This window comes from Schistocerca gregaria, chromosome 8 (genome assembly GCF_023897955.1).
Source record: "Schistocerca gregaria isolate iqSchGreg1 chromosome 8, iqSchGreg1.2, whole genome shotgun sequence".
NCBI lineage: Eukaryota > Metazoa > Arthropoda > Insecta > Orthoptera > Acrididae > Schistocerca > Schistocerca gregaria.
Genome location: NC_064927.1, coordinates 247,851,115 through 247,865,078, shown reverse-complemented (window position 1 = coordinate 247,865,078; position 13,964 = coordinate 247,851,115). Strand labels below are relative to the sequence as shown.

The 13,964-nt window shown below is 36.7% G+C and overlaps 1 protein-coding gene across 15 annotated transcripts in view; it reads left to right on the top strand.

Moving 5' to 3' along the window:
* The window catches only part of LOC126284122 (afadin), a 995,168-nt gene that overhangs the window by 858,236 nt on the left and 122,968 nt on the right, over positions 1-13,964 (top strand). For 12 of the 15 annotated variants that reach the window (XM_049982823.1, XM_049982822.1, XM_049982819.1 and 9 more), the window contains 6 exons: positions 1,123-1,373; positions 2,338-2,459; positions 4,343-4,549; positions 8,433-8,712; positions 12,411-12,556; positions 13,306-13,411. In XM_049982823.1, coding sequence (XP_049838780.1) covers positions 1,123-1,373; positions 2,338-2,459; positions 4,343-4,549; positions 8,433-8,712; positions 12,411-12,556; positions 13,306-13,411 — 1,112 coding nt within the window. The remainder of the gene's footprint in view (positions 1-1,122; positions 1,374-2,337; positions 2,460-4,342; positions 4,550-8,432; positions 8,713-12,410; positions 12,557-13,305; positions 13,412-13,964) is intronic. The other 3 variants (XM_049982827.1, XM_049982825.1, XM_049982824.1) reach the window with 1 other exon arrangement.

Below are 13,964 nucleotides of genomic sequence, written 5' to 3'. Positions count from 1 at the left end.
GCATTGCATATCGGAAGAGGCATCCAACAAATCTGTCATCCATTCGCCTTCCCTACCACTGATTTCATGTATTCATTGTATTAGCCCTAGGTAAACAGATTGAAATGATACGACAAGCATCAGAAGTTTTCCAATAATGTTATTATCGAAATGTGTCGTGTTGCTTTTGATGTTCTTCGTTATGGGCTACAGATATTCTAATCTAAGGCTCTGCTTTATCTTTGCATTGCTCTTCACTTTGAACTTTCCCTGTTCATTGCACTCCTCCTTGAATTATAGTAAGTCATTTCACTCTTCCTTCTTCGGTTCTGTTTCTCTTGCACATCTTCTGCCTCTTTCACACAACTTCCATCTTCCTTGCACAACACATCTATGTCACTCTAAAAACTGTAAAGCATTCTCAGTCTTCCGAAAACTTTGTGTTGGGGGAGGGGCAGCAGGGAGCTTCCATCTAGCCACTAATTTTCTCCACCTACTGCCATTCATGCACAGCCACCACCAGTAAAGTTTCTTATTGTATCTATCATCACAGTCCTGAGTGCCAGACTGCGGAGAAAATTGAGGAGGTGGAGGATGACATTCTTTTGATGGTCTACACTTTGAGATACTGTGTGTGATGTGTGGAACGTTGAACTTGCCTGTGCACTTAGATCGTTCCTACTAGAAAGGGTTATAGTAGACAATTTTAGACATGTGCGGGACTCTGCACTGCGTGGTAGATTCTCGACAGATAGGGGTTATTATCAGGGATAATTCCCTAGTGTGCTTCATCTTCATTAAGTTACACAGTGAAGTATGGCACTGCCCGATGATTTGTATCCAGCATGCACTGCTGGCTACGCTTATACCAGTCAACGTTAACCTAGTGAAACATTGTACTTGTCTAATTCAAACATATACATTTTATATTAATTAAGCTTTTGTTAAAATATTGTTGATTATTGAATAATTTACATTTGCATTTTAGCATCAAAAGATAACTTTAATCATTGTTTTGCTTAATTTTTTTCCTCTTTCTTTCTTTTTTACCTGTGCCAACTAATGGTTTTGGAGGATTGGCTAGAATGTAACATAGTGTAACCCCTGATACATATAACACAGTTCCGTGCGATCTCTTTGCAGATGGGTCTGATGTGGTGAGTGGGGTCCCGAAGCGCCACCGCCTGCAACCCAATGTGACGGAGGTAGGCAGTGAGCGGCCAGCAGGGCCTGCTGGGCAGCAGGCGCAGTCGTTACAGCTGTTTGGACCCAACATCAGGCCGCGACACTGTGTTGTCGCCCATACTGAGGGCATCGTCACTGTCACCCCGTGTTCTCGGGATGCCGAGACCTACGTTAACAACCAGCGCATCTACGAGACAACTATCCTGCAGGTGATGCATCTGAAACTGCCTCAATTTTTAGGATAATTAACCTTTGTAGTAAGCAAAGTAAGACTCAACGAGGCTTGCAGTGTTTTTATTCTTGTTGCATTCCCATATCCTTTTCTGCACTCAAGGTACATTACTTACATGGTAATATTTACAGCTCACATGTAATGTAACTTCCTGAAAGAACAGTAGAAAATTTGTGAGTGTGTAAACAATGTAGTTCAGTTAATTCTTTGAAATATCTCATTCTTTAGCCTCAGGAGCTTGGTCTTTTGCTGGAAAACTATGATAGTAGAAGTTTTCAGACGAGTTCTCTATGTTAATGTTGTTTCCTGTAAACGTAGAACAGTTGCTTTGATATGTCAGGAAATTGTGAACATAGTACTTGTTAAAGCAAACGTGAGTTACCTTATTGTAAAGAATTCAAGGAATATATGTGACATGCTATTAATTAGAAACAAAAAAAGCAGATTCTACACATCTAAAAGCTCAGATAATTATACTGACTTTTTGTTTCCTAAATATCATCCAATTTGCATTATTATCTTAATGTGCTGCACCAGGATATGCATTTAAGATTTAAAGATATTTGCAATCAAGTGGTGAAGAACAACTATCATCTGGAAATAGTGGAAGAAAGCAATTAATAAATTGTAGGTCAGTCATGCAACAAGATTGTAATTGAATGGGCATTAAATGACAGTGTGTACTTAACAAACTTGTTGATACGAAACAAACACAGAAAACAAATGTTTCATCAGTTTTTATTATTTGCTCTTGAATGTTTTTCATTTGTGGCAAAACTTTGCCTCAGTGTAGACTGAGCTGACGAAAGGTGCAAGTTCTAAATAGTTGTTTTTCATCCTTAAGGTAAATTGCAAATCATTTCCAAAACATACAGTTTTCTTAAGTGGTGTGTACAGTGACAGTTATATTCTAATTTTCTTTTGTATTTTGCATTTTACAGCATGGTTCAGTCGTGAAGTTTGGCCGTATTCACAGCTTTAGGTTTATCGATCCTTCTCACGATGACAGGACGAGGCAGCGGCATGACAGTGCTCGGCAGGCACTTGACTATTCGTATGATCGGTCAGTAAAGAGAAGTTATTTTAAGGAGCCAAATGAGTTGGCATATTTACCATAAAGCCACTCTCCACTGCTCAGTTTATTTTTGTTCAGTTTAGTTCACTTCCCTGCTCACAATATGAATGGCTTGCTCATAATTTTATTTCTCTAGCTAGCCAATGCTTAACCTTAAGATTAGAATAGGAATAATCACCAAGTGCCTTTCAGATTTCTTATCTGCAGATGCAGTGCCACTCAGGTTCCCTTTTATTTGAAAATTTTGCTCCATTAAAGGACATTATGAAAGTTTTACATTGTCTGCAGTTTACATGTATTTGCTTTATTTAACGTCACACACTTGACCAGTTTCAGTCTTATGTGCCATTCTCAAGTACTGAAGGTGCCAAGATGGTGCCATATATCTGATTATATAGCAGCAAACATGGCAGTTCTGAAAGTGAGCACTTTCCTATGCATGTGTCAAATTTAAAACAGAAAGTTTCTACAATGCCTATTAGTGTTTTCAGTAAACATTCTGCTTAAAATTTGACGTTTGCATGTACATGTGTCTGTTTTCAGAACTGCCATGTGCCATGTCCATTGCTAAATAATCGGATACATTACAACAAGTTGACACCTTCAGCACTTGAGAATGTCCTTTAAGACCAAAATTGGCCAATTCTGTAAAGTTAAATAAAGTCCATAAGTGTAAACAACAGTTGTGGTGGAACCTACACAATGGCCTTCAAGAAATATGACTGTGATACCCCTCCTGAAAGAAATGGTTGATATTGCTCAATGTCATTGTTGGCAAAGCATTCCCAGACAGTAGTTGTATAACCCCAGATGTGTCTGTGTAATGGCTAATTTGAAACTAAACCAAACTAAATTTATAACTAATAATGTTGTATTAGAAATTTAGTTCATAGCTCACGTTATTTTCTTTGCATATCTCCTAATAAAGCACTTAACCTTTTTATTATTATTCTCTTGTGTTCATTTTAATGATTTACAAATTACTGTTATGTGATAATGACTTCATTTACTTATTCTTATATTCATCACAGACAGTTATTTACCCTAGCTTTGTTTCAGTGTTGCTATTTAAAGCCATGTTAACACATTTAGAATAACAAATTCATTCTCTGTCCCTGCTACTTGACTCGGATTACATCTTCATATATTTTCTTCATATATCTCAGTTTTCATGTGCCCTGTAAAGGTACTAAACAGATTTTTTTACAAATTGCAACATAGTTGCAGCAGAACTCCACAGTGAACCAGGCATGGCTTTTGTAAATATTTTTTTCCATTTGCTGAGTAATTAATTTTAATCTATGATAACCTAGTCTGGGTAACCTGAATACGAACAATTTTTCAATCACATTGATCCAACATTTGTAAATATAGTGTAGTCAGAAAATAACAATGAAGTTGTTTCAGCCTATTACTTTCTGGCTGTTCATATTTACATATGTTGAATTGATGTGGTTGAGAACTTGTTTGTACTCTGGTCTCAAAAGATAGTCGTCATAGACTGTAGTTTGATTTTGTCAGACACAAAATGTGTGCCTGAGCAACTTTCAATAGCCAGTTACTCTAGTTTCACACTTAATGTTGAATAGTAAATGCTTCATTTGCAGAAATGTTGATCCTTGTGCATGTTTAACTGTACTCCTAGCTTCCTGTGTTTTGGAGGTCATATCCATAAATGTTTGTTCAGTGAAAATTGATCAAAGTTACGCACTCGAATATTCGTCTTAGGTAAACATCGTAGCATTGTTGTTGTGGAATACTTTTGCAACCACACAAAAACAAGTGTAGAAATCTGAAAGGCACATGGACCTAACAGTTACCCGCATGTGTGTGTTGTTTTTCCTGCACTTGACCCACCCTTGCACCTACAGTCAGTCTTCCCGAGGTGACGACGCTGTTAGCCACGGTGGTGCCTCCACACCGGCACATAGTGGTGGAGGCCAGAATGGTTCCCCTCCACAGAACTATGAGACGACGTTCGATGTGGATGGTAACGTTGAAACTGTGTCTACATCTAGTCTGGGTAACAAAGAGGAAACACGTTCACAGAGGTCTGTTGGAAGCAGTAATGGTAACAGGTAAGCTCAGTTGTGTTTGATAATATCTGTATTTAAGCAAGCAGCTAGATGAAGTCTTGTATATTAAGGGGTGTAGCAATACCCAGTTTTTAGTGGATATGATTAGCTAGTAAGAAACGCTAGTCAGTCTGCCTTACCAATGTACCAACCGTTCTCTTTGTGATTTCATCCTGTTTGTGATATGGTAAGTCCACCTGTGAACCATAGCTGGTTGTAATCTTTGGTAATGGATGATTTCAAAGATTTCCAAATAATTACTCCCAGATAACTTAAAAGTAAATTATACAACAGATAATTTTACGTAGATTTAATCTTACATGCTTTCTCAGCAAAACTGATAATTTACAGTTTTACAGCAATGTTAAAGCTGTCATTCCTCGGTACTTGTTTCACAGCTTCTCTGACATTCTTCTTCAGCTGTGTTGTGTGAAGATTGAAGTTGTGCCACGTCTGGAAATTTGAAATTGACATTTGTGCTGATGTTGCCTTTTATAGTGGCAGTTGTTTCTTGGAACTGACAGAGGTGTTCTGTTGCAAATCTGCTCATGATCTTTCCCTTATCAGATACAATATTCAGTAAGATGTGTGCCAACAGAGTGCCTCATTCATCAAATTAAATTGGCCGATCTCAGTTGCTTCCTAAATTATACTTGCTGGTGTCTTCATTTTTCAGTTCATACTGAATTGTTTTTTAACAATTATTTCTTGGTACAGCCTGCTCTGGAACATCCTCACAAGCTTTCAGAATTGTTTCTGACCATTCTGTATAAGAGTGGCTGGGGTTCGAACCTGAGGGGTTCTGTAGTCTGGCACTTCCAACATTGAGCCACCAAGGTCTCTCACTATACTGCCAAAGTCTGAGGTATTCGTTAATCAGATTATGTGTTATATAACAATAATGCATGTTATTGTTTCAGTGTATGTTCTTTCCCCACTTCAAAATTGTCTCAGTAAGGAACAAACATGAATATTTATACTGATTAGTCGTGGATGTAATCGTCTTGTATGTATCATGAGTGCAGTGTTTCAGCATAGACTCATTGAACTGTGATCTGTCAATCACTCATCAGTAATACTCTAAATATACTTAACTCTGTGTGAAAACATAAATGTCAGAAGATTCAGCTTCGCTATAATGTGTAGTACTTCCAAAATGTTTACAAGTTCTCAAGGTCGTACACTAGAAAGGAGTATTTACATCTGAAGGTAATATGAGAAACATATCAGGTCAGTCTGCTTAGTAAGGGGTTGTTGAAACTTTATACTCCTCAGATGTTGATTTCAATTTTTAACTTTGCCCGTGTTCTGTTAGTTTGTCATAATAGCATGTTTTAAGTTAACTTTTATTTAGATTGCAATTTTTGTGATGTATGCAAGTTTATGTGAATCATGTAACTTTTAGCATTTTCTGTTTTAAATAGTCATCTGTTAAAATTTTTGTTTGTACCAAATACTGAACAATTAAGATTCCCTGTACATATCCCTAAATGTCACTAAATTGAACACACTTATCCACACCACTAATATTCTTAAAAGGTATCTGTCATGTCCCCACATAAGTTAATAGTTCTCTGTTTGTGTACAAATTCTATCCAGACTGTTTGAAGACAAGCAACAAACAAATAGTACACCATTGCCCACAATGTCTGACCATGAGTATTGGGACATTGACAAAACATAGTGCATAAAATGGAATAGACAGCAAGTTGGACACTGAAAAGCATGTCTCATTTTGTGTAGTAACTACTTAACAATTACATTAGTTATTGCGGTAATGACAGTGTCATAGTACGTTTCATGCATTCATGTAAGTTGTCATTAAGTATACCAGTACCATTGTGGTCTCTGAGTTCATTAAGTCGCCGAAGTGGCGTCAAACCGAAAGACTTGCACCAGGCGAGCGGTCTACCCAACGGGAGACCCTCGTCACACGCAATTATTATTAGTTTTGAATCTCTTATGATGAACAGAAAAATAATAGATTTAATTTTATATGCTGTAATTGGAGCCAATTAAGATTCTGAGGAATGTAAACCATGAAATCAGTACACCTTAATAATGTCACAAAGACTGATATTGTAGTGCTCAAAAGTATCTTGTGGAACACATTAGATACAATCATACGGAGATAAGTGTCTAATAGAAAAAAAACTGTTGGTGGATAGTTGAAAATTTTATAATTATGATCCATATAGAACAAAACTACATGTAATTGAAACAAAGGTATCTTACATCAAAACAGAAATAACAGTTCTTCTGACTCAAAAGTAGTTTGTAGGTCTGAGGGTGTAAGAATAAAACAGAACTGTTTTGTAGTCTGAAGAACAAATCAATATTTCATTGCATACTCATTTGCTTTGATCACAGCTGCATGTCCGTTTGGCATTAAATCCACAATCTTTTGTCATAGATCAGGTGGGAGTTTTGAGCATTTGCCCATAAAGGTAGCACCAAATTGATCCTTGTTTTGAGTAGTTCTACAGCAAACATGTTGATCCAGTACCTCCCAGAGGTGCTCAGTTGGATTTAGACCGGGCTCTGGCTTGGCCATTTCAGAAGCTAGGTGGGTTTTTTTTAAAAAAAAAAAATCTGGAAAGAATGTTTTTACATGGCAACAGATATGTTTTCAAACAATGTCCTGCCGAAACTTCCAGTTGTGTGTCTTACTCTTTCTCCCATGTGGAACCATATTCTTTTCTAAAATGTCCCTGTACAGAGAAGATCCATTTTGCTTTCTATTGGAAATAGAGGAACAACCCCACATCTAGGAAAACATCCATACACCATGACCCTAGCATCACCATGCTTAATGGTCAGTGTCTGCTACTTTTTGTTCCTTTAGTTTTTCAGTCAATTTATATACTGCACACCATCACTCCATAAAAACTTAGACCAATCTGTAGCATTCGAAGTTTTGTGTTTCTTTGCAAACCTATCCTGGTCATGCAATTTTTTGAATTTATGCATGATTTATGTGATAGTCATCTAACATCACAATCACCTGCTGCAACATTTTACTATATTGAGATGTATGTTCAGTCCGTATCCTGATCTGCATCAGCCCTGGTTTGCGAAGATGAGTTTCTTGGTTCAGCAGCCTATTGCTTCCAAATTTTTCTGTTCTCCTGTCTTGTTTTTCAGGGAACACTTGACCTAGATTTATTGGCTGCTGTTCCTTCCTGTTTTTGCCTTTGATTTCACACACTCATTAGTTGTTGTGATATGCCATAGTCTGTAGCAACACTAGATGAGACTTTCCATTGTTCAAAGCATGCAAAACAGCCAGTATCACATCTATTGAATATTCTACATGTTTTGGTGTGCTTTGAGTTGCCTCCACAGATGAGCTGTCTGAGTGCCTAAGTAAGGATAGTCGAAAATTTGTGGTAAGCACTTATGGGACCAAACCGCTGAGGGCATCGGTTCCTAAGTGTACACACTACTTACCTAACTTAAACAAACTTACACTGTGGACAACACACACACACCCATGCCGGAGGGATGACTCGAACCTCCGATGGGAGGAGCCGTGAGAACCGTGACAAGACGCCTCGGACTGTGCGGCTAGTGATAGTGAAGGAACACTATACTGCCAAAGAAAATTACAAAATTGAAAATTGGTAGCTCTGTTATGACTGCATGCAAAATCTGCTGGTAAAATAACACCGCAACTACAAAATACTTTTGACCATTATAAGATAACTTTTGAGCATTATAAGATAACTTTTGAGCATTATAAGATAACTTTTGAGCATTATAAGATAACTTTTGAGCATTATAAGATAACTTTTGAGTTACAAATGTTTCACTGCCATTACTGTTTCTAGTGCCAGTCTTCCAAAAAATTAAATACTGTATGATTAAAAATTGTTTACCCTTCTAGGCTATCAAACTACGAGCGGTATCCAAGAGGATCGGATCCAATTTTACCTGCAGTGCTGGAGTTCAGGGAGGAGACGGAGGACGACTTCTTACATGCAGTGATAACAAGCCTTGACCCTTCAGGCCCACATTTCAAACTGGCACCCACGTATACCTTGTACTTAGTTGCAAGGTACCGTGCCTCTACCCACTACAGGCCTGAGTTGACACCCACAGAAAGGGCACACAGGCTCACAATGCTTCTTGCCAGGGTTTCCGCCATGATCCATAATGTCATACAGGTACAGTGATTTTTTATCAGTACAGATAAACTTTAAGGAGGGCCACTGCACTTTTGTGTATGAAGGATAAAAATATGTGCTCCATAGTATGATCAAAATTACTTAGTAGTTGACATCTGTAACTTTCCATAACAGTGTTATCTCATCAGCTGCCGGCTGCCACTCCATTACAGGCAACACATTGTGTGTAACTCCATATGTGATGTTAAGGGACCTGCACATGTTCAATTTACCTTCCATATAATGCAGTGACCGTCACACCATGAGTAATATTGTCAGTATTGTGAGTTGACAATGTGATTTTACGAGGCTAAGAGTCAAACACCTAAAAGAAAAAATGCTGTATTTATTTTAGCTATATGTGAATCTTCAGGTTTTTGCGGCACAAAGACTGTTCCATTAAGTTTCAGATGTGCAGCCGCATTCGGAACATTTTAACTACAGCTCATAAACAACAGAAAGCAGCAAAAAAGAGGAAATAAATCCAAGAGAGGCTGAAATATTATCCTACTTGTCATGTATTAATTTACTGACTGAATTCATAACCACAGACTCAGATGATGTCATAAAATATTTTTGTATGAGTTCTGCCTTATGACAATCCTATCAATGTTGATAGGACATAAAACAGAGAACCAAAATTCAGTAATGGGAGGGTTAATTGCAGTTGATGAGAGTTTAGGTATAACTGATACTTCTGGCAACAGGCAAGTCAATCGAATGCTTGAAAATTAGTTCTATAATGTCATCGAACACACTTTACAGAACTGTTTCTGAAAGAGGGTCAATACTGCTCATTTCAGAGTCATTTTAACATTCTGAAGTGGATGAGCAGCTGGAAAGAATGATAATTCTGTAACATTATCTTTGAAAGACCTTCATTCTTCCATGCTTTGTCAATGACTCACTTTAGATGCATCACAACAGCCCTCCAAACCATTTAATGAATTTTCCAGGCAATGAATAGTCGATTTCTCAACTTTACTCGCAGTAAACTTTTTACTTTAGTGAGCAACATATTCTTCCAATTAAACCTAAATGAGTTCAGTTATGTGGCAGTGATAAGGTCGTAATCTTATGCAATGTCTGTATTTTTAAGCTACCTCAGAAATAGTGTATATTAAGAGGTAACATGAATTTTAATAATTCTATTTTTTCTAGTGTTTCATTCACTTTCACTTTGTGTTGTTATAACCACAGGATAATATCTTCCTTTCAAGAGGACAGGGTTGAAGACTTATCCTTTAAAACTGATTGGTATAGACATTGTCAAGAATATTTATTGATGGATTTTTTAAACTTGGTAACAATGTATTTTCAAATCAATTTGAAATTGTTTCATAATTAATTTCCTCATAGTAAAACAGTAATATCAGAAAATTGAGTCCGCCTTGATGCAAAACACCTGGTTATTCATTTATTTCTTTATTCTCCCAAACTAGTTTCGGCAACAGTTTGGGAGAATAAAGAAATAAACGAATAACAAGGTGTTTTGCATCAAGGCAGACTCAATTTTCTATTGTTACTGTTTTTCTATGCAAACATGGACCAGATGGAAGAATTGCAACATAAAATCATTGTACCTCATAGTACTCGGATATTTTCTTCAGTGTGAAATGCAATTGACAGCCAGGAATAAAAGCCACGATAGGTACTAGCATGCAAAAGAATGATGCTACCACCTTTGGGGAGTGTGAAATCTTTTTTGTTGTCACAGTGTGACCTGTATTCACACATTTCATCGATCCAAACAGTGTCATTGAAATTAATGTCTTTTATTTAACACAAAGATATGCATGGCCATGCAGCAATGTTTTCTCAGTCCATTGACATTTTATGGCCTGAAGTATTTTTGTATTTGGAAACAAGATTCTACAGAACCGGTTGCAACAAAAAATTGCTGCCTCCAAACATTCAGTCTCACACAATGTCGTATGAAGCATATCTCATGTAGGCCGATCTCTGTTGTGGTTATTATTGTATATGTAATGCCGAATTGCTTCTTGTGCTAAAGACTCCAGATTTGTTATGTTGTTTCTGAATACTTCTCTTCTTGCCCATTGTATAAAGACAAGAGAATCTGGCTTCACTTGTTTCCTTCTCATTGTTTTTCTTTTCCACTATGAAATACAGTTGATTCACTAATCTTAACAATGGCTGTGGATCATGTGACTGCTTTGAAAACCGGTATGAGAGGTCCCTCACTTTTCACCTCCCTCTCAGAGTATTTCTGCACACTGCACACAGGTTGTCACAATTGACCTTTAAACGTAACCTCTTGTCCAACTTTTATTTATGGTGTGTTTGTATCCTGAGTACTGAGTCTGCCCCTTTTCTTCCTTATTGCATCAGACATAATAGCCACACACACAGTAATGATAATGAAATACCCATGTTTCACACACAACTCTAGCCAAACAATAGATGTGAACTGACCATTTGTCACAGCAGTTTGGCAACGATGAAAAGTTCAGAAGTTAAATTGTGCACTATGACTGGAGAAAGGCAGCTCTGTTGTGTGAAGTGAAGTGTCAGCTATCAACTAATTTTTCTCAAACTGTAGTGAAATTTGCGTAATCTTTCACACTCGTGTTTGATGAAATCCTCAAATTTGTAAGTTTAAAGTCAACTGTCATTTAAAATGTATCACAAGACCCAGAAATATACAAATGTGTACGTCATTTGTAACAGATTTTGGGTTTTGGTCATTAAATGCATTAGAACTGTAACATACTGCAAGCAATGCCATTGCTATTTGTGGGTTTTAATGCTCAGTCTTGGTGCCGCCTCCTCCCCCCCCCCCCCCCTTCCCAACACACACACACACACACACACACTTTTTATTGTGATAGTTCCCTGGAATTTTAAGGCTTACTTCTTTGGTTTTCTGTAAATTGTCAGTAGTACTGACTCATCTGATCTGAGCAGACATTGAATGACTTAACTGCATTAATTTTGTGTGGAAGAAGTAGCTGAAGGGGACACAATATTTAGAGATACCTGTTGTTGGCTCAGCATTTCTCTATTTTTGTTGCTTTAACTTTTACAGTAAAGCCACATTTTGTTGCACTTATAAATTTTCTGTATTCCATTGAATAGTATCTTCGCACAAACTTTTAAAATTAATGATTTAGATTATTTTGTAATTAATATTAGAATTGTAATACAATAATGTATCATAATGTCGAATAACTTTATCATAATAAACTTACATAAAAAAATTACTGATAGCTATACCAGTACATTCTTGTTGGATTGCTGATGATGAACTGAACAAAACAGAAAGACCACAGATTGAATTTTGAATTCTGTAACTGGAGCCAAAGTAACAGTCTGAGATGTATACACTGTAAAAGCAGTTCATTTCCACACCCCAGGTGCACCTCTCCAAGGGATCCATAGAATACAAGTAATTTCATATTCCAGTTAGTTTTCCATTTTGTAACAAATATTCAGCTGCTTAGATCAGGCCTCATGATATTTTGCATTCTATTTCTTAAGTTGGGTACTGCATACTCACAATCATGGAAAGTACGCCATATGGAAAGTGATTTCACAATACAGAACTACCCTTTCTGACAGTCTGACATTACCATAAAACTGAAGTAAATTTCTGTAAATGTACAATTTCTTTCTTTCAGCTTGAATGATTTGCATAGATATAATAATAATGTATGAAAATATCCTTTTTCTTGTAGGAGAGGTACAATGATGCCAAGTCGTTAGCATTCTGGATGGCAAACTCATCAGAACTGCTGCATTTCCTAAAGTCTGATAGACATATCTCGGCATTCTCACTAGATGCTCAGGACATACTGGCAGAGTGTGTTCAAAGTGCATTCAGGTACAGAAGTTTCCATGAATCTAACCTACAATAACTTAATAAATTTTATTTCAGTAGTCAAATTGGATACATTTATGTATTTAGTTCATATTAGTATCAGTTAACTTTGATTGGTTGTAATTTTGGCACTGACATAACTTTTTCACTTTATTTTAGAGCATCTTCAGTGATCAGATTTTTTTTGTTTCTTACATCATTCTTCATGCTGTTCTACACAGTTGTGGTAGGCTTTAGCACACACCACCTTCACTAAATTTAAATATATTCATGTTTTTATGTTGTGAAGGTCCACTGCTGTCTTGCCTTTCTGTGAACTTTGTTTTGATATTATGGGATGGATTCATATCCCGCAATATTAAAACAAAATACACAAAATGACGAGATGGGTATAGACCTTAACAACATAAAAATGTTGTTATATTTAGTGTTAGTGAAAGTGCTGCATGGTAAAATCTGCCAGATAAGTGAGTAATGAGGTGTAAAAAAAAAAAAAAAAAAAAAAAAAAAAAAAAAAAAAAAAAAAAAAAAAAAAACAATTAAAATAAAGCGTAACATGTTTGGTATTAGTAATACTTCTATTACAGTCACAAAAGACGATATTAGCCCATATAAATTGGATAATAGTTACACTGTGTGTCAATATTGTATTTGGCATAGATTTACCTGCAGGAAATAAGGTGACACTATCTGCATATGATGATTAGGAAGATACTGATTCAATGTCGAAGTCATGTACATATTTCTTACAGGAACCTTGTAACATGTCTGCAGAATGATTTGGCAAGTGTCATGCCAAGTTTTATGTCAGAAAGTGATGAATCCAGTCTCGAGGAGGATGGAGCTGCATACCAAAAGGTGAATTTTGTTCTCTCTCTCTCTCTCTCTCTCTCTCTCTCTCTCTCTCTCTCTCTCTCTGTGTGTGTGTGTGTGTGTGTGTGTGTGTGTGTGTGTGTGTAAAATATGGCAAGACTTTCTGCTCATTAAATGAGAATTTGGAGCTGTGAAGTATTGAAAAATTTACCATTAGACTCAAAGGGTAAAACATGTTGTAATAGCTCATCTGAACTTGAATTAACAAAATTATTTTTTTTAAAAAAGGCAGGTGAGGTGTAAGCTGTAAGAATTGTACTAACTGGTTACTGGCCAAAACATTTAGAGACATATAATTGCAAGTTGCATTACCAGAAGCTACATTAGCACACTCTCACATTGATGGTGAACTAGAAATTTAGATCAAGATGGGCAGCATCAGGTTTTAATTCTATTCAGCCAGAATTTCTGATGGCTCAGAACTGCAGCTACTCTGAATTTAATTAAATAAATTATCGTCATGTCTGTATAAACTGAAAATTGTCACTCTCTGTTACCTTCCTCATTTGTCTTTGATTTTGTATGCAGTGTTTTGAGA